The sequence below is a fragment of the Mytilus galloprovincialis genome, chromosome 2 (assembly GCF_965363235.1).
Source record: "Mytilus galloprovincialis chromosome 2, xbMytGall1.hap1.1, whole genome shotgun sequence".
Taxonomy (NCBI): Eukaryota; Metazoa; Mollusca; class Bivalvia; order Mytilida; family Mytilidae; genus Mytilus; species Mytilus galloprovincialis.
Genome location: NC_134839.1, coordinates 59,512,193 through 59,530,972, shown reverse-complemented (window position 1 = coordinate 59,530,972; position 18,780 = coordinate 59,512,193). Strand labels below are relative to the sequence as shown.

General features: G+C 32.2%; 1 protein-coding gene across 2 annotated transcripts in view; it reads left to right on the top strand.

The window, feature by feature from the left end:
• LOC143063992 (carbohydrate sulfotransferase 1-like) overlaps positions 1-18,541 on the top strand; it is a 31,025-nt gene extending 12,484 nt beyond the window's left edge. For both annotated transcript variants that reach the window (XM_076236469.1, XM_076236468.1), the window contains 3 exons: positions 1,784-1,912; positions 13,252-13,891; positions 15,550-18,541. In XM_076236469.1, the coding sequence (XP_076092584.1) occupies positions 1,798-1,912; positions 13,252-13,891; positions 15,550-16,342 (1,548 nt within the window). In that variant the 5' untranslated portion in view covers positions 1,784-1,797 and the 3' untranslated portion in view covers positions 16,343-18,541. The remainder of the gene's footprint in view (positions 1-1,783; positions 1,913-13,251; positions 13,892-15,549) is intronic.
• The last annotated feature ends 239 nt before the right edge of the window (positions 18,542-18,780 follow it).

The window sequence follows — 18,780 nt, the reverse complement described above, 5'->3', positions numbered from 1 at the left end:
AGTTTACTTTTAATACTTCTAAACTCTTCATATGGTATGACCGTTCATCAAAAAGACGCGTATGGTCCAAATACTCATATGGTCCGGAACATATATATATGAGTTACATGTACAGGTATACAGTATGAATAATTATAGATATATATTGAAATCGAATCACATTAGACACTGAATAACTGATTTACTTTTTAAATGCTGAGATTGTACTTTCTGCGGCTCTAAACAGTGAGGGGTAGGAGGATTCCTGATCCCAAAATCCCGAATTTAAAGAAATTTAAATCCCAACATCCCGAAATTCGAAAAAAGAATTCCCGGATACCTAAAGGATCAATTCCGAAATCCCGAGCTTAAAAACACTCGACCCCGTAGTCTCGATAAACGTCCACCCTCCCTCCCCCTCAACAGTGGTTGATTGCTTTCATTCAGTGTTATTGTAGTGGTTTCGCTGTCCACGCCAATTGTGTTTCTGGTTTTACAAATTTTTATTTATATATATATCATTACGACTTGTACATGTATCTCTTGTTCAATACAATAGATATCTTTTATGTGTGGTCATAAAAAATACACACGTATTTCCTTCTCTATTTGTCTCCAAATAAGTCACATCCACCTTGTCACCGTGTACATATGAACACTGTGCAATTCTTAACCCATCACTCAGTCTCCATTTTGTAAAAAAAATGATTATGAACTCTCATTTGGTTAAATTATCCCGGGGGATACCCTACACAATTTCTCGCATTCATGACACATCTTATATAAAATGTTTCTGTTATATTTGACCTGTATTTATAAATCAGTATTTATTTTTAAGGACAAATGAAATAATACCTAGTGACGCAATTATTTCATGTTTTTAAAAACTTGCAGCAAATGAAATGCGCCCCTATCCATTGTATCCCATTTATTTATGTATGAGTGTGTGTCTATTTGTGTGTGTTTCATAGCATTTCTCGTCGTCATAAATTATCTAAATGTATGTACTCAAATCGCTTTAGAGTTTCACTTATTGAATTAGCTACAGGTTAATTAAAATGGACAGACTCCCTATAGTAACATTTTATCTTTTTTCAAATGTGTTTCAATTTCATGCAAATTTCCTACAGTCTATTAAGTTTCTTTTTGTAAGATCTTTAGGTAATGTGAAAAGGATTGTTTTTTTCAAGATAACCTATATAACATAAACTACGCGTATATTTAGCTGAGTCCGGATTAAACGTTTTTGATCTGGAATCAATGATGGTGAATAAACTTTAATATTTCCCAGCATCCAGATAGATAGCAGTATTTAACAGTGTTAGAGACTATAAAATACGCTGGAATTTGACATTACTTGCTGTTTGAGTTCCAAAACATTAATTTTAACAATAGACCTGGTGACCTGTTTATATGCACTTTGATCTTTTAAAAAACTATAAAATGTACGACGCTGAATTAAGATATAATAAAACATATTTGGCATGTATATATAGTATATATACAGATGGTATGTCAATAATCAGGATTTTACTGAAAGTTCTAGTACATTGTTTTTAAGACAAGGCGAAGGCAGGGCTTACAAGTATTATTTCAATTTTAATTTTGGTTGCAGGCTGTAACTTAGAGTCAGTATAGCTTCATTGTAAAAAAAAAAACAGTAATTGAGGAAAATACTATGAATGTTTTTTCCACGCATTGATGCATTAATTATTAAAGGATTGGTCACATATTTATACAATACGCATTATTTATGATATTATTATAGCATTAATAACATAAAATGTCATATTCATGTGTTTAGAATGACAGTACAGTATGAGCATTCATACACGTGTAAAGAATATAGTGTTACTGGGGAAAAGACATCAAAAAGTGGCCATTCTTGTTTCTTTTTGTATTGCTGGGATTTTCGTTTTATCAACACATCATGGTAAGTAATATTTTTAATTTATTATACTTTATTTTTTTTTGAATACATTATAATGTGTTTTTGTTTTTGTTTGAAGTCACATTGAGCCTATCGTTGGATCATGTCTGACGGTTTGATTTTCGTAAATTGTTTTGTTATAAATTAGGCTTTAAGTTCTCGTTTTTTAAATTGTTTCACATTTCAGGGCTAGCCATACGGGGTGGCCGGGTGGTTTGGTTGTTGAATGTGGTCTATTTATATGATTTTTTTACTATCATCCCCTTTCAACTCCGGTAGAGAGTGGTCTCATCGACAATCATACCTCATCTCTAAATTTGTATATGTGAGCTAATGCAATCACTTGTCATCTGTCGTCGTTTTACATTTCACATTTGCAATCATTTACTTTCCTGAAACCACTAGGCAGATTTTATCAAATATTTGTAGGATTGGTGTATTGAAGGTCAAACTGTCTTCATTTGGCTTTGACCGGGAGGAAAATTAAGTATGGCCAACAGAGGCAATCTTTAATTTTAATTCTCCTCTTCAACTGCAAGACGAAATATTTATTGGACAGACTATTGAGAGACCTTTATAAAACTACCATCATTAAATGTTTATCGGAAGAAAAACATTGCGCGCATTTGTAGCACATAGACCCTATTTAAACAATATGGGAAATCACATGTGTATCTTTTAGACCTTCTCGTTAATCACTCGGTCAATTTACCGAATATAAAAGGAATTATGTAAATAGTATGAAATTCAAAACAGTGTAGCTGTGGCCATTGATTGACCCATCAAAATCATCCATTGACTGGGACAATTTACGTGAACGTTTGTCTGTAACAACCACTGTTCATGACGTACCTACGATAGACATTTAAACTGTGGGGTCACCAAAGGTTTCTTAACGCCTTTAATTATAAAATAATTCGAAAAATTAATCAGGAATAACCTTTGTGTTTTGATTTATATAATTGATATAAATCAAAATATCGTGTTATTTCTGATTAATTTTTCGAATTACTTAATTAGGTGTTGAGAACCTTTGGTGACCCCATAGTTTAAGTGTCTTTAAAAGTACATAGTGAGCATTGGTCGTTACATACAAACGTTCACCTAAATTGTCCCAGTCAATGAATGATTTTAATGTGTCAATCAATGGCCACAGCTACACTGTTTTGAATTTCATACTATGGTCCTCTACAGATATACAAATATATGTGACCAGGGGAAAATACAGCTTCATTTTAAATATTTAGGACTTTAATATAAAATTCACAATTTTGATATTTTATACTTTAATTCTCTTTGTTTTATGATCAATTTTATTTCATAGCCACATGCTTTGATATGTAATTTAATACTCAGTTTTGACATTGAGTGACATGGTTTACTCTCTAGGCTAATTAAAACAATTTACCCTTTTCATAACTATGTTTTTAGATATCATAATCAGATTAGTAATTTAACTAAAATTAGTCTAAAAGTTATAAAACTAGTATAATCCTTGATAGAATTTACTCTTGGGATATTACTCATTTAAATTTGAGTGGTAGGTAAACATGGCGGGATTTAGTGGCACATAGATACCAATGCAACTGCCTGAATGGTGCTCTTCGTATGTCTGTCTTATAATTTGTTCCTACGGTTACCTTCGATTCTCACTGAAGTTTATACTACATCTCCGTTTCTTGTTCACCAGGTAAAATTTACTTGTGCAGAATAAGCTTTAACATAAACAAAAATCTGTTAAATGAAACTTTACAATAAAAAGGTACATATAACCATTTCAACTAATCCAAGACCGAAACATTGGCTACTAGCAGGACTGAATATGAACTTCAACCATTAATTAAGCACTCAGCTAACTAAGTGGAAAGTAAAAGCATTGATTTTAAAACTTCCATGTACACACTGATACATGTATTTGTTTGTATATTGTATATTATAACTTTCATCACCCATTACAAAATGTTTAGGCACTTTAATATATGAGTGTTAAAAATACGAAGAAAAAAGCTAGCGAGATTAACAGAATATACGTAAAAGAAGCGATATACTTCTTTCTTTACCGATAGATATTAGAAGATCTGGTATGAGTGCCAATGAGACAACTCTCCATCCAAGTCACATTTTATAAAAGTAAACCATTATAGGTCAATGTCTTCAACACGAAGCCTTGGCTCACACCGAACAGCAAGCTATAAAAGGTCCAAAAAAGTATTCAAAATTCAGATCTTGACTCGTTTACTTATAACGGATTCACATATAAATATATAACTTAGATGGATTGGCGTAGACTTGATATTTTGTTTTTAATCTGCACAATCCTTAATTTTTAATCTATTTTTGGTAACTGCATCATATGATTTAACTGCCTACTCCCACTCACCCCCACCCCTTAAGAAAAAGAATATGATGTGAAATACCATGGAAATATATTATATCAATACTTCCATGGTTATACACATCATTTTCTGTGACTTTATTGTTAGTATTTCCTTTAATGAATGTCACCAGTGGCATGTGTTATTGTGACAAGGAAACTATTATTATTGTTAAATGGTATAATAACCTTTTGTCTTGTAATTTGCCCTCTTTCTAAATATTCGTATACATGTTTAAATCAACTGTTTTAATGGTATTTGTTGTGGAAACAGTTGAACACACATGTATAATCAATGTATATATATAATTTCTGACCAAAGGATTAAACGAATCACAAATTTTATAATGTTTACAGTTATTATAACACTACAATTTGAGAGGAGATATAAAATCTTCCTTACAAACAATTTGATGTTGAGGGGCAAATGTCTATTGAGACTTGTTTTGATTTATGAAGTTACAAAAACAAGAGTATCTATAAATTATATATATAGCTTTATTGTCATATAAACATAATTAATTTGTGACAAAAAACAAAAACAAAAACAAACATAATATTTTAATAGCAAAGAAATAACAATTCTATAAGAAATGAACACATGGAAAAAAATTATAAGACGTCTGCCCTTAGTTCAAATGACTGTTTTATAACGGAGACAATATGTTTAACATGCATGTTCTATGATAGAGGCTCAGGGGTTTAACATGTCTTTTACTTTTTGTTCTTGGGTAGGAGACGTAAAATTATGAGATGTAAACAATTTTCATATAGATAATATTAGTATAGAAAACAAAGGCAACAACCAACACAATGACCAAGGAAGACAAAAGCAGTTGAGGCGAGTCTCCCGATTCCCTCAAACGTTTTAGCATCTTAAACATAAATTATCTGTGTTTATGATGGGGAAAATATTTATATCCAACATGAATGAAATAGTTTACCAAATAGTTTAGCATAGATGATTTAAATTGTGTAAGGAATTTCCAGCAGTAGGTATTTTACAGATAAAACCTGTCACATATAAGTTATAGGTTGTATGTAATAACCTTAAAGATGAGAGTTAAATGGCTATCAGGCTGTTTTTCATACTTGACATGTATTAAAATGCCACTATAAAGTGGAAGTTCAGCAAAAGAATGCTTAAGTACCAAGGGTATTGAGGGATAAAATACTATTTTCAGATATGAAGAATTTGTTTATCGTAAAGATGCTCACTTGGAAATGAATAACTATGTTCGCAGGGGGTTATATAATACGACTAGATGGATACAGCTATTCGTGCATGTAATAGAATATGCAATAAAACAATGCATGCATGTATTAAATTTCCGGAATTTTCAGATTTTTCTCGTTGATACATGATATATAACACTTATATACAAAAATAAGAAGATGTATTGTAATTGATGCTATTTTTGTTTCCATAACATCCGTTTTCATGTAATTTATCTTTGAAAACATCTATTAATGTCGTTTGTTTATGAGATCAAATCGGTGAACATTTCCTTGCAGTTGAAATTACAGTGAATAATGAAGGCGGTAATTTAGGCTTGAACATGTACATTAATAACATACGCATTCTCTTTTTCAAATTTACACCCCTCTTTTTTTCATGCCACCTTTTGTGGTCCGTGCCTTAACTTTCCGTATTTGAATATATACATATGTTCCGGAACATTTGAGTATTTTGACCATACGCGTATGGTCACGTACGCGTATGGTCGGACCATATGAGTATATATGCTGGTTTGGTTATTAACAAACCGGACCATATGAGTATTTGGACCATATAGGTATTTTTTCAAATATTAATTAACTTTATCTAAAAAAAAACAATGATGTTTACATGAAAATGTATTGATTTTATAATCCAAAGGCTATATAAAAATCAAATATTGATGCCACAGCTAGTTTTCATCGCGAATTGTATTCTTAAATTTACGCTTAGGATGACATTTACTTCCACACGGTACCATAACCATTTGCACGTCTTGATTGGGCACGATCATTCGCAGTTACACCATTTGCATTCGAGCGAAAAGATAGCCTTCTTATTAGCTGCATGCAGTGATACCGAGGTCTCGGGAAATTCCATAACAGTCATTAAGGTTCATGTGGACCCTATGGCTAAAATGGCCGTATTTTCACCTCAAAATTTACTCTGAGTACAGACAAACCTGCGCATCTGTAAAAAAATTCAGGCATAGCATGCCCTAGACAAATGAATTTTAAGTATGTTTTATGTTTTAGAAAAATAAAAACTTACCAGGATTTTGCCGTGCACTTTTTTTTATTCCTCAAGAAGGTGCCAAAATAAACTAAGTTAGGAAACAGGTTTGAGAACGTCCCCACAGGTAAAAATTAAAGTGAGCATTTTTAATTGACATGGACATGAGATGAACAAAAGATACCTGACAATAATTGGTTATCTAAACTGTGTACCTGAGTGGACCATATCAAGGTAAACTCAACTGTTTGTTAATTTTATCATCTTCTGCAGAGACGAAAAAAAGTGTACGGCAAAATCCAGTTAACTTATGAATTTTGAAAACTACGTTCAAACCTATGATTGCGTTGGATAAAAACCGCAATTTTTATACGTGTGCATGTAAAACAAATTTCGTTGTAGAAGGGTCTAAATACAGCACAAATAACATTTTCCAAAAGACCAAAAAAGTGAAAAAGTATATTTCAACAAAACTCATTTGACTACCAGGTCGAACAACTGATGTTCTTAAACCCTGCTGACTGCCATTGGCGATTGCCAAATAAAATAATAGCTGAATTTGATCCTCGGAAATGTGCATTACATATACATAATCCTGATTTAGACCTAACACTATCATCGTATAATGAAGATAATCAAAATACAGCGAACTTGTTCTTTTTCTATCAGACGATCGACTCGATAACAGTAGTAACAAATATAATACTCAAATATATTAATATGTTTAAGTACTATATTTGATCGGTTACACGAACAACAACAAAAACAAGACATCCGAATGTCATTAATTAATAACAAAAATAAAATAATTAAAATGTGTTTTTAAAGTCAACATGTTATCGGGTCATAGTTGGAAAAGAATATATATACACGTCCTTCAAAAAGTGGATGGACGATTTAGCGGTGATAATCATTCTTATGACAGATTCAATTCGCAATCTTAGACTTTTCATGTGGGCAGACATTATGAGTAAAAAACAAAACTGTATAAAAAATTGGAATTTTTATGTAAGGAAAACATTTTCTGAGTATAATGCAGAACATTTGTATATCATTACAGAATATGTTGATAGTACTTCAGTTGTCAATACTGTTACGTCTAAAATGTCTAGGTAGTAAATATGTCGAACAGCAAGGCAATTTACAATCAGAGAAAGCTTTATCTGGTAAAGGTGGTTACAAACTTCGTACATATAATCTATTTAAGAACAGTTTTGAAACGGAAACTTATTGTAAAATTCCAATGCCATTTTCGCAAAGGAGTTCTTTTGCCAAATTTCGATGTGGTGTAGCACCACTAAGAATAGAGACGGGAAGATTTGAAAAATTCATTTTAAAAGATCGAGTCTGTGAGAATTGTATGAATATTTTAGAAGATGAAGCCCATGTTATTTTTGTCGTGTCTTCTATATGACGATTTTAGAAAAAAAAAATATTTGATGAAGCAACACATTTTAATAGTGATTTTATGTCTTTTGATGATAAACAGAAATTAGTGTTTTTATTTACAGATAATAATATGATTCGTAGCTGTGCCACAAAGCCTGTAATCTAATTTTAAATAGACGTAGAAATGTTTTATACTGTAAATAATGTTATTGTCAATATGTTTTATAATAGATGTATTCTTTATATAATTTTTAACCGGATTTTTGTGACAAAAATGTCGGTTATTGATTTGGGGATGTACGGCGGGCGGGCGGGCGGGCGTCATCAAATGTTGTCCGTGCATTAACTCATGAACCGTTCAACCAAAGCTTTTAAAATTTTAATATGTTGTTACTGACAACTAAATGAAGGTCAAGTTCAATAATGGCGATTTTGACTTTTACCGTTCAGGAGTTATGGTTCTTGAAAGATTGAAAAATGGAGTTTCCAGTCGTGTCCGTGCATTTACGCATGAACTGTTCTACCTAAGCTTCCGAAATTTTAATATGTTGTTACTGATGACAAAATGGAGGTCAAGTTCAATAATGGCGATTTTGACTTTTACCGTTCAGGAGTTATGGTTCTTGAAAGATTGAAAAATGGTGTTTCCAGTCGTGTTCGTGCATTTTCTCATGAACCATTCAACCAAAGCTTTTGAAATTTTTATATGTTGTTACTGATGGCAAATTAGAGGTCAAATTTGATATTGACGATTTTCACTTTCACCATTCATCAGTAATGGTTCTTGTGATATTGCCAGGACACAAATAAATATTAATAAATCCGGTTTGCTGTCGTTGTGACAGCCTCTTGTTAATGTTATAGTCTCTTGTAATTCTGTACAGAATGGCTCTCTTTTTATATTTATATATTTTTACATTTAATGTAATGTTGTATGATATATTATTGAGATATGAGACTTAAATAAAATATTGAATTGAATTGAACTAATAATGCAGAATATATTAAATTGAGAGTTGTTTTTAAATTAGTGAAATTTAAAGATTTCACTGTTTAAGTGGGCTAAACTTTGGCTTGTTTACAAAGATGTATTGATGCATGCCAAGTAGAAAAGACAGATTAATGGTCAATTTATTTCATATTTACGTTGCAAAAACATATATCAAACTTTGATTTATATATATCGTAAAATAGCTTTGTAAATTCTTTACACAACTCAAATCATCTCTGTCGGTTTATTTGATACAAAATTCATTCTTTTATGATTAATCTTCCATAGAAAAATTGATTCAACAAACTTCCACAATTTAAAATGATGAAAATCTATATAAAAAGACAAACATACAAGGTGATGCTAGAAGTTAATTTGACTCTCTTCTGGTATATGGACTCTTTCAATCTTTTTAACTCATTTGGCCCAAATGACCCAAATGAACAATCGATATTTCTCATCACTTGGCGTTCGGTGTCCGTCGTCGTCGTACGTTAAGCCTCGGTCACACCTCACAGGATAGCACGAACGGACGCCTTACGGAAGAAAATAAAAGTAGTCCGATGACAAAACTGTTGTCCGTTGGGAGTCGGTTGATGTACTGACCAAATAAAACGGACGCGTAACGAATGCATAACGGACATACACCGGATATGCAACGTACGAGAAACAGAAACGTACCGGACAGAACGGATGTCGAACTCTAAGATTGATTATGAATAACAAGAATTCATGAACCTAAAATATCTAATTGGCAATTTCTGACGCGAAATTTTCAGTTGGCAATTAGCTGTTTCAGATCCGTTCATCATCCCGTTTTATCCGTTATACGTCTGGTAGAAGTCCGTTTCACATTCGTTCAACAACCGTTTTATCCGTTAGACGTCCGTTAGAAATCCGTTGGTGAATTTATCTGCCAGACTTCCAACGGATGTATAACGAACACGTAACGGATACTAAACGGAAACGAAACGGACGAGTACCGTACCAAACTTTCTTTGTAGAGAAAGGGAAGTATGACCCGAATGGAGTTTGGTACCGTACAAAACGGACGCCTACCGGACGTTCAACGAACATATCATCTGTTGGACGTCCGTTCAAAGTTTTGAATATGCTCAAAATTTTCCACCGGACAGAACGGACGTCGACGAATAAAACGTACGCTAAACGGACATGCAACGGATATGGACGGACGTCTAACGGATAAGAACGGACGTCTAACGGACATGAACGGATTGAAAAAAAGTTATCCGTTAGGCATCCGTTCGAGCTATCCATTATAAGGTGTGACCGAAGCTTTACGGTGTGACCGAGGCTTTAACTTCTCCTCTGAAATAACAAGGCCAAATTTAATCAAACTTGGCCACAACCATCATTCGGGTTTAAAAAATGTGTCCGACATTCCTGCCTTCCAACCAACATGGCTTTCATTGCTTAAAAAGAACATGGAGGCAAAATGTTGCTTTTGGCTTATATCTTTGAAATTAAAGCATTTAGAGCAAATCTTATATACATGTAGGGGTAACCATGTTCATCAGGTTAAAATTTATCTGTCTTGAAATTTTCAGACGAACCAGACAATCCGTTGTTGGGTTGCTGCCCCTGAATTGGTAATTTTAAGAAAATATTGCAGATTTTGTTAATTATCTTGAATATTATTATAGATAAATGGATAAAAATAGTAAGGTGGGATGCCTCCTTTTTGCGGATGATCTTTTAATCCTGTCAGAATCAAAAGAGGGTCTTCAAAACAGTTTAAATAATGTTACATTATATTGTAACAAATGGCAACTCTCTTTGAATACAAACAAAACTAAATCCATGATTTTTAGTCAGTCAAAACATAATAGTAAAACATCACATATTTACTATGAGAATAAAGCCATAGAGAGTGTAACAGAATATTCATTTTTGGGAATGTTGATAAAATAATGTAATGGAAATTTATCACAAAGTACTTTAGAGTTGACAAAAAAGGCAAAAAAAGTATTTTTTGCAATAAAATCCTATACTAAATCATTGAATAATCTACCTATAAAAGTAGCAAATAATCTTTTTGATTCTTTAGTAAAACCAATTATGACCTATAATTCAGAAGTAACATATTTCTTTTCATCGAGCCAAAACAGAGTCTTATCTTCAGGAAAAGAAATTAATCAACTTGATTTTATAGACAAAACCCCCATTGAAAATATGCATCTTAAATTTTGTAAATCTACTCTAGGAATAAGAAAAAATGCATCCAATTTAGGAGCAAAAGTTGAATTAGGGAGATTGCCTATAGAATGTTTTATTAAAACACAAACCCTTTTATATTTAGCTAGACTATATAATAATAATATTAATCCATTGATAAAGGAAGCTTTTTCTCCAGCACAGTCTCTAGATTTGACAGGAACTTACTCATGGTATACATATGCAAAAAATATTGTTAAAGAGACTAATGTTGACCTTAATATTCTTTCTACTTGTAAGGACACAAAAGATGTAAATAAAATAAAAGAACGATATAAAGTTAAAAATGAAAAATAGATATGAAGATTTAATTCAAACTAAATTTCAAAACATTGATGATAAAAGTAAATTTTTTCTTTATAAAAAACTTAAAAAAGATTACAAACTAGAATCTTATCTAAATACATCTAATTTTCAGATAAGGAGATTAATCACTAAATTTAGAGTAAGTGATCACTCCCTCTTGATTGAAAAGGGGAGATATTTTAAAATCCCAAGAGAAGAACGATTTTGCCATAAATGTAAAATACTAGAGGATGAGAAACATTTTTTACTATATTGTGAGTATAATAAAACTCTAAGAAATTAATTTTTTCATCACATATGTACTGAAAATAATAACTTTAATAATTTAAATGAAGAAGAAAAAATTCAATATTTACTAAATCCATCATCGCCTTTACAAACAAATAAGTTAGGATCCTTCTTGAAAAAGTCATTAGAACTGAGGGCAGGGGACTCTTAACAACCTATTTGTTGTTAAAACATTTTGATGCTGTTGTTATTGTGTATGTTTAATATGTATGTTTATTGTGTTAATATATGTTGGTCACAAACTGTAAAGTTTATATGACAATACAATATTTGATTTAATATCAGATAAATATCCAAAGTTTCCCCATGTTTGTGTCTTTTTTACTAATAATCTGAGATAAGTATAATATATAAAGAAACTTTAACACCTTAAATGATCAGAAAGGCAAAATTACAACAACAAAAAAGCTGCGCTATGAGCGCACGACGCGCCCGTCGCTTTTTCAAAGAATAAAGTTCCGTAACTCCTCACTGTCATATCGTGGTCGGCGACGGCGTCCACAAATATTCACTATGTGGTTAAAGTTTTTAAAATTTTGTTTAAATTTTGTACTTGTTTATCCGTATTTTACTTATAATTGACCTTAGTTTTTCTTCCAGTTAATATTACATTCAGTCTACAGTTAATTTTTTAAAAACATTTAGTAGATTAAAAAACTATCCTGGATTTTTACCAAACTTGGACAGATAAGAAGTTTCTTACAATCAAAAGATAGTATCGAGAGTAATATTTTCATTGATTTTTTCCCTCAATTTTGTTTAGCCTGCGATTAACAGCAAAAGTAGGCAAGACACCGGGTTCAGCGGAACCCTTACGAATTTTGTAATGAATAAAAGCCCATAAATCAGAAACGTAAATAGCGGAATATGCAGTATCATTTTTAATTTGTAGGTATACGTCGATTTGCGTTGAAATTTGCCGTATTTAAGCGAAGTATACGATTTAAAAACACGTGAAATGAACAAAAACTTTGTCAAAAACCTTTAGCATGTTAGTCTTGTGGAATTTTTTAAAATTTTGGTTCATTTGCATGTTTCAGTGTTTGTTTTGGCGTTCATTTAGCTGAGAAGGTATACAGTATTGGTAATGAGCCAGCTCTCAAGCCCGCCTTTTTGTGAGGTATTTTCTCGCTAGGTTGATCACCCATTGATGTCATTGATGGCTTCGGACAGTTGTTTTCTTTATGTCGGGTTGTTGTCTCTTTGATTATTCCCTTCTAAAATTCTCTATTCTATTAAGTAGTACATGTTAAAACCATTTTTTTGGTGGGGTTCGTGTTGCTTAATCTTTAGTTTTCTATGTTGTGTGTTGTGTACTATTATTTGTCTGTTTGTCTTTTAATTTTTTAGCCATGGCGTTGTTACAGTAGTTTATTTTCAACCTATGAGTTTGATTGTCCCTCTGGTATCTTTCACCCCTCTTTTATCTCATTGAAATGAATTAAAATCAAAACGAACATTAGCCAAAAGTATACAAGTAGTACACGTAATGCATCCTGCAATTAATTTAACTATCTCCTTTTTTTCAGTTCAACAAATGCGTTATCTTCAGAATCGCCATATTGAAAGTTACATCAAATATGACGTAAAAGACATTGAATCTAGAAGCCTTCACTCAGCAGTTGATGTTGAAACGTTTAATGAAAACAATTTACAAAAGTTCAGTCAATCTACAAATCCAGGGCCTACAATAGAGAAATCTACAACTTCATCCATATCAAAGAGATCAAAACTGTTAAACTTTTCATCTAAAGATAGAAATTCAAATGGAAATTTTATTAACTTTCAAGATATTGTGAATTCAAATATTGACATTATGTTGTCAAAGAAAAAGAAAGAAAGAATTCCTTTACTGGATAACACATCAAATTACAGACCTGGACAACATTTGACCAATAATTATACAGAGAAAGAGAGAACTTTAAAAGAAGAAAATGAATTTCAAAAACATTCTTCTAACATTTCATCAATTCTAAAGAAAATGAAAAGTTCCAATCAAACTCTAGTTTTATTAGTAACATACTTGCGCAGTGGATCAACATTCACTGCGGACCTTATTCAGCAAGCAGCAGATATGTTCTATATATATGAACCATTAAAACCTTATGTGAAAGGTCAGCATTATTTTACAATGGACTCAGTTTGTCATACGATCAACGGAACATGCAGGTATTTATTGTATTAAATTTATAATTATATAATATTTCACTGTTAATTTTAATATACATCATTCGAAAAATAAAGCTTCTGGTCAAGAGAATATTTGTGATTTAAATTTTTTGAAAGGGGAGACGAACTGTAATGTCGCTAAAAATGTTTCAACTTCGATTCAAATAGTTACGCTTAATTGTGTCGTCCAGTAACTGGAGTGAAAAAAAAAAACAGTCGCGTCTCCAGACATCTCTTTAGAACTCAAAGCATTTGTTTCTCGTTTTTTGAGCAATTCATAAACAGAATAGCTATATATACATGATATAGTGTCCTCCTGTAAATGATAATCCCTACCATACATTTACTTCGACTTATAGTAATAATTTAGAACATAAAATAACGTTGGACGCACGGGGGGGGGGGGGGGGTTACTTCCTATTATTGGGTATACGGGGATGTGCCAAAAATATGGGTCATAATTTTGCGAGATTTTATATAAAAATGACCCTCCTTTTTAATGACATCCTATATTAAAATGCATTTACGTTTGATAACTGTATATTGATTTGGGGTATGATCTACATATCATATATAAATATGCTATTAAGAATGTCAATTCATATATAAAAACTTAAGGGTAGCTGACCAGTATATTTATGAATTATGAGCATGGGTCATATTTTAAATATACACCTTATCGCTATTTGTCCGCCATTGCTGGAAATCACACAGGTTCCCGTAAAATTTTGACGTCATAAAACAAAATGTCTGACGCCACAATGGAAAAGTGATTGTTGTTGACGTCAAAAGTTCAAGCGGACGGGTCAGCCGGGAATAGCGATAAGGTGTATTGTATATAAGTATAGGTCATTCTTTATTAAATATTTATATAACTATAGGTACTGAATTTCAGTGAATGTAATATTAAAATGGGTACGTTTTTTGAGGCAAAAATGGCACACCCCTACCAAAAAAATATCGAAGTTACCCCCCCGTGGTTGGACGTCTATATAAAAAAACTATTAGAGATACGGGCGTCGATCTAAGTCTAATATATAAAGCTAAAGTACTGTTATGTTCGAATTTATTCAACTTCTTCTGTGATATAGTATTGCAAATAGAGCAATGTGATTGAACATAAGTATTTAATATTATAATGGTTTATTCTATAATTATATAAGTCAAATGACGTAGGAACTATTCAACATGCAACATACTTTGACTCCATTAAAATTGACATTTTTACATGAAGTACGTCTAAATAGGTCTGAATTACAAATTGTCTATAGTAATAATGTTTAATAACCATATTTCCTAATCAATACTAGTACATGTGTATCTTACAAGTCGAAAAACAAACGATTATATATTTATATAAAACAAGTGTTAAGTGTGTGTGTGTTGTTTTTTTATCTGTTTTTCTATGTTTTGAGTTACGATTGTGATAATTATGCTTATCCTGACAACACGTGCATTTTTGTCTTATTAGCTTTTCAAGGTGACACATTTTTTTAATCAAACTTGTCCAAACCTGCACATACTTATAGTTGTTACCAGTAAACAGTTGTTTGACTTTCTGAATGTATCTATGGTTTATAAAGCAAAATGTCAAGTTAAGGTAAACTTGCTATGAATGTCATGTTCTAATTAAACATTCCGCTTTTTATGTGTTTCAGGAAACAAAAGGGAAGGCGAGAGAATATCGATGGCATTTTAGATGACTTAGCCAAATTTTATAAATGTGATTTACTTCATGTGCCAATTTCGTACTTCCGCTCCTCAAACAAGAGTAGCACAATGCATCGGTTTGACCATTGCAGACATTATAATACACAATACAATTGTCTTTTAGATTTCCAGGATAAATGTAGAAAATCCGTAAGGATGATTAAAACTATTAGAATGAATATGAAAGTAGCAGAAAAGCTAATAGAAGAATTTCCACAGTTGAAGATTATACATTTAATTCGTGATCCTAGAGGTTCTTATCAATCAAGGAAAAATGGATATTTCCTAAAGAATCAAAATGACCTAGATGCGATTACACGAAGTAATTGTGATAATTTAAAGTCGGACCTAAAAGTTGGATTCAGGTTAAAAGCACTTTATCCCGACAGAATAAAAACAATATTGTACGAAACAGTGGCAGAACAACCATTAAAAGCAGCAAGGAGTCTTTTTCGATTTTTGGGATTAACTGAACCAGCACATTTTGAATCGTGGCTAGGAAGTCATACAAAGGCAGGCTACAGTAATGGATACTATGACACTGTCAGAAGAAATTCAACATTAACAGCCAATTTATGGAGAAAATATATCAATGTTAAAGTCGTTAAATCATTTGACAAAAATTGCAAAAATGTTTATAAGATATTAGGTTTAAAAGAATTGCCGAATTATGCAACATTACACAATATATTCATATCATCTAGATACAAAAGTCCAGTTTTCGGTGATTATTTAGAATGAATAAAAACATTCATTTTCACAATACCTGAAATAATTTCTGATCTGTTTGACAGGGTCAACTGAACAGAAGTATTAATGATATGTTTCTTTCATACTGATAGGATACATATATTACAAACCCACACATGTCCTTTTATATTGTATTGTTTTAGTGGGTTACATTCTCGTCCATTGAAAACAACACTGTTCATACAATGTAATGCGGAGTTGAACATAGCCGATTATGGCTCCCGTGTAACAAGATTTGACACGAAAAGTGAAAAAGACGTATAATTATCCTCAATAATCTGAAATGTGGCATCATTGTCTGAACACAGTAATTTAAGCTAGGTTCACACTGCCGATCAGATCAACTCGATCAAGCCAGATCAAGACAAATTACGTGATCGGGACACTGGTCTGACCAATCTCGATCTCTACACGGTCCTTTTCCGATCAATTCGACCGCTACTCGACGAATTCTCGATCTCTTCTCGAGTTACTTGCTTCTCGGTGCTTACTCGATTGTTTTTGACATGTCAAAAACTCTCGGGTAGATGGTCAGACCGATGACGAGTAGGGTATACTATCCCGAACATCCTTGTCGATTGAGTCAGACCAGTCTCCCGATCACGTAATTTGTCTTGATCTGGCTTGATCGAGTTGATCTGATCGGCAGTGTGAACCTAGCTTCATATACGTTCGTTACTAAGTCTTAATGATCGGGAATGATCGGTATTTGTCAGCCAAGTACCCTTGATAGTTAGATGCATTCGTGTTGTTCGTAATACTCAGCCGATTTTCTCTAGTTGACTTACAATCGTGACTATCAAATTCGGAACAATGTCAGACATCGGTTCACTGTATGATATTCTTTGATCGAACTCGAGAGAAGAGACAGATTAATTCATTTTTTAATCATGCAATAATTACAAATCAGAACAGAATCGGATTCAAACGGGAGGATTGGGACGCAGACGTTTTACAATATCTTATTGTTGTCTTGATTAAATAAATGTTTTTACAAACTTAAAGCCATGAATCGCCGGATCTTTTCCGAACTTTGACAAATTTTATTAAAGCACAAACACTGATTTCAAATTGAAATACACACTTACCGGTTTTCATCCAACTAAATCATCACGAACATGAGGTTAAAAAAATAATGACCTTATTTCAAACATCAAATCTCAAGAAACGTGTAAAACTAAGACTCATTTATTGAAACTTTTAATAGTTTACAATTATTATAAAGTAGACTCCTATTTACTGTCGTTTTGTTAAATTTAAGTATGGCTCCATGCAATTTTATACGATATTATCTCTGATTTTGACAATTAAAATAAAAATAACAAAACATTAGAAGACTTTCCGATTGAGCCCATACTCAAGATTACACAAAGGGTGCGGGGAAAATGTCGTTATAGAGCGACCTCCTATTGATATATTCATTAAGGCCCATCCGATGACATAAAGACAGTATTTCTTTGTCTTTGACCTAAATTCATACTTTATTGCAGCAAATTCTCTTGAGAAACACTTATAGAAACATCACGAACAGAGGAATTGGTATTTTGTAAAGTTTAATCCTTGTCATAACATTTTCAGACAAATGTTTGTAAATATAGGCTTCAAGGTGATATAGTTTTCTTTTAAAAGATAAACTACCGAATTTAAGAAACGCTCAATAAGAAGTTAAATTTTGTTTAAGAATCATAGTTGCAATTTTCAGATGTCCTGAATAACCATGAATTCTCTTAAAATGGTTTCAAACTTTAAAAATTTGTTTACCTGACGTACAAGATGAAAACTCGGAGATACATATAACTCCTTGAGACTTTTGATTTCAAGTTGAATTGGGCCTATCATTTTTGTTAGATTCCATTTAACTAGAATTTAATAATTATAATTCAGTATATTTTCATAGCGGAATAGATATATACCGGGCATATTTATCTACTTAACTAGTATAGTAGCCAGCCTTCACTTCCATAACCTGTGTACAAAATGAAACCGGCAAATTGATGACCGGTAATTCCTTCGGTCATATGTCTATCAATTCGACTTGTCAGACTGATGAAATTATTGGAATCGACTGTTATATTCATAGATGAATGAAGTTTGATTCATATCTGAATCCTTATTATTATGTTCTAGTATTGTCTAGTTTAGATTTAGTTTATATGGGTGATCTTTTTAATAAATATACAAACACATACATTGGTTTTGTTCAATTGCCCATGATTCCTCATAACGGATACTAAACCTTTAGATGCATGGCGAGATGATATCAAAAATGAATTTACAATCATAACATGTAATTTGGTAGATCGCCTAGACCAGAAAATAGGAGTTTTAAGTCAAATACTGCTGACTCTCTTCTAACGCTGACCAACCCCTAAATGTATTCTCATTGTGATTGCCTCATCCCTGGTTTCGTAAAAATAATAAAAAAAAAC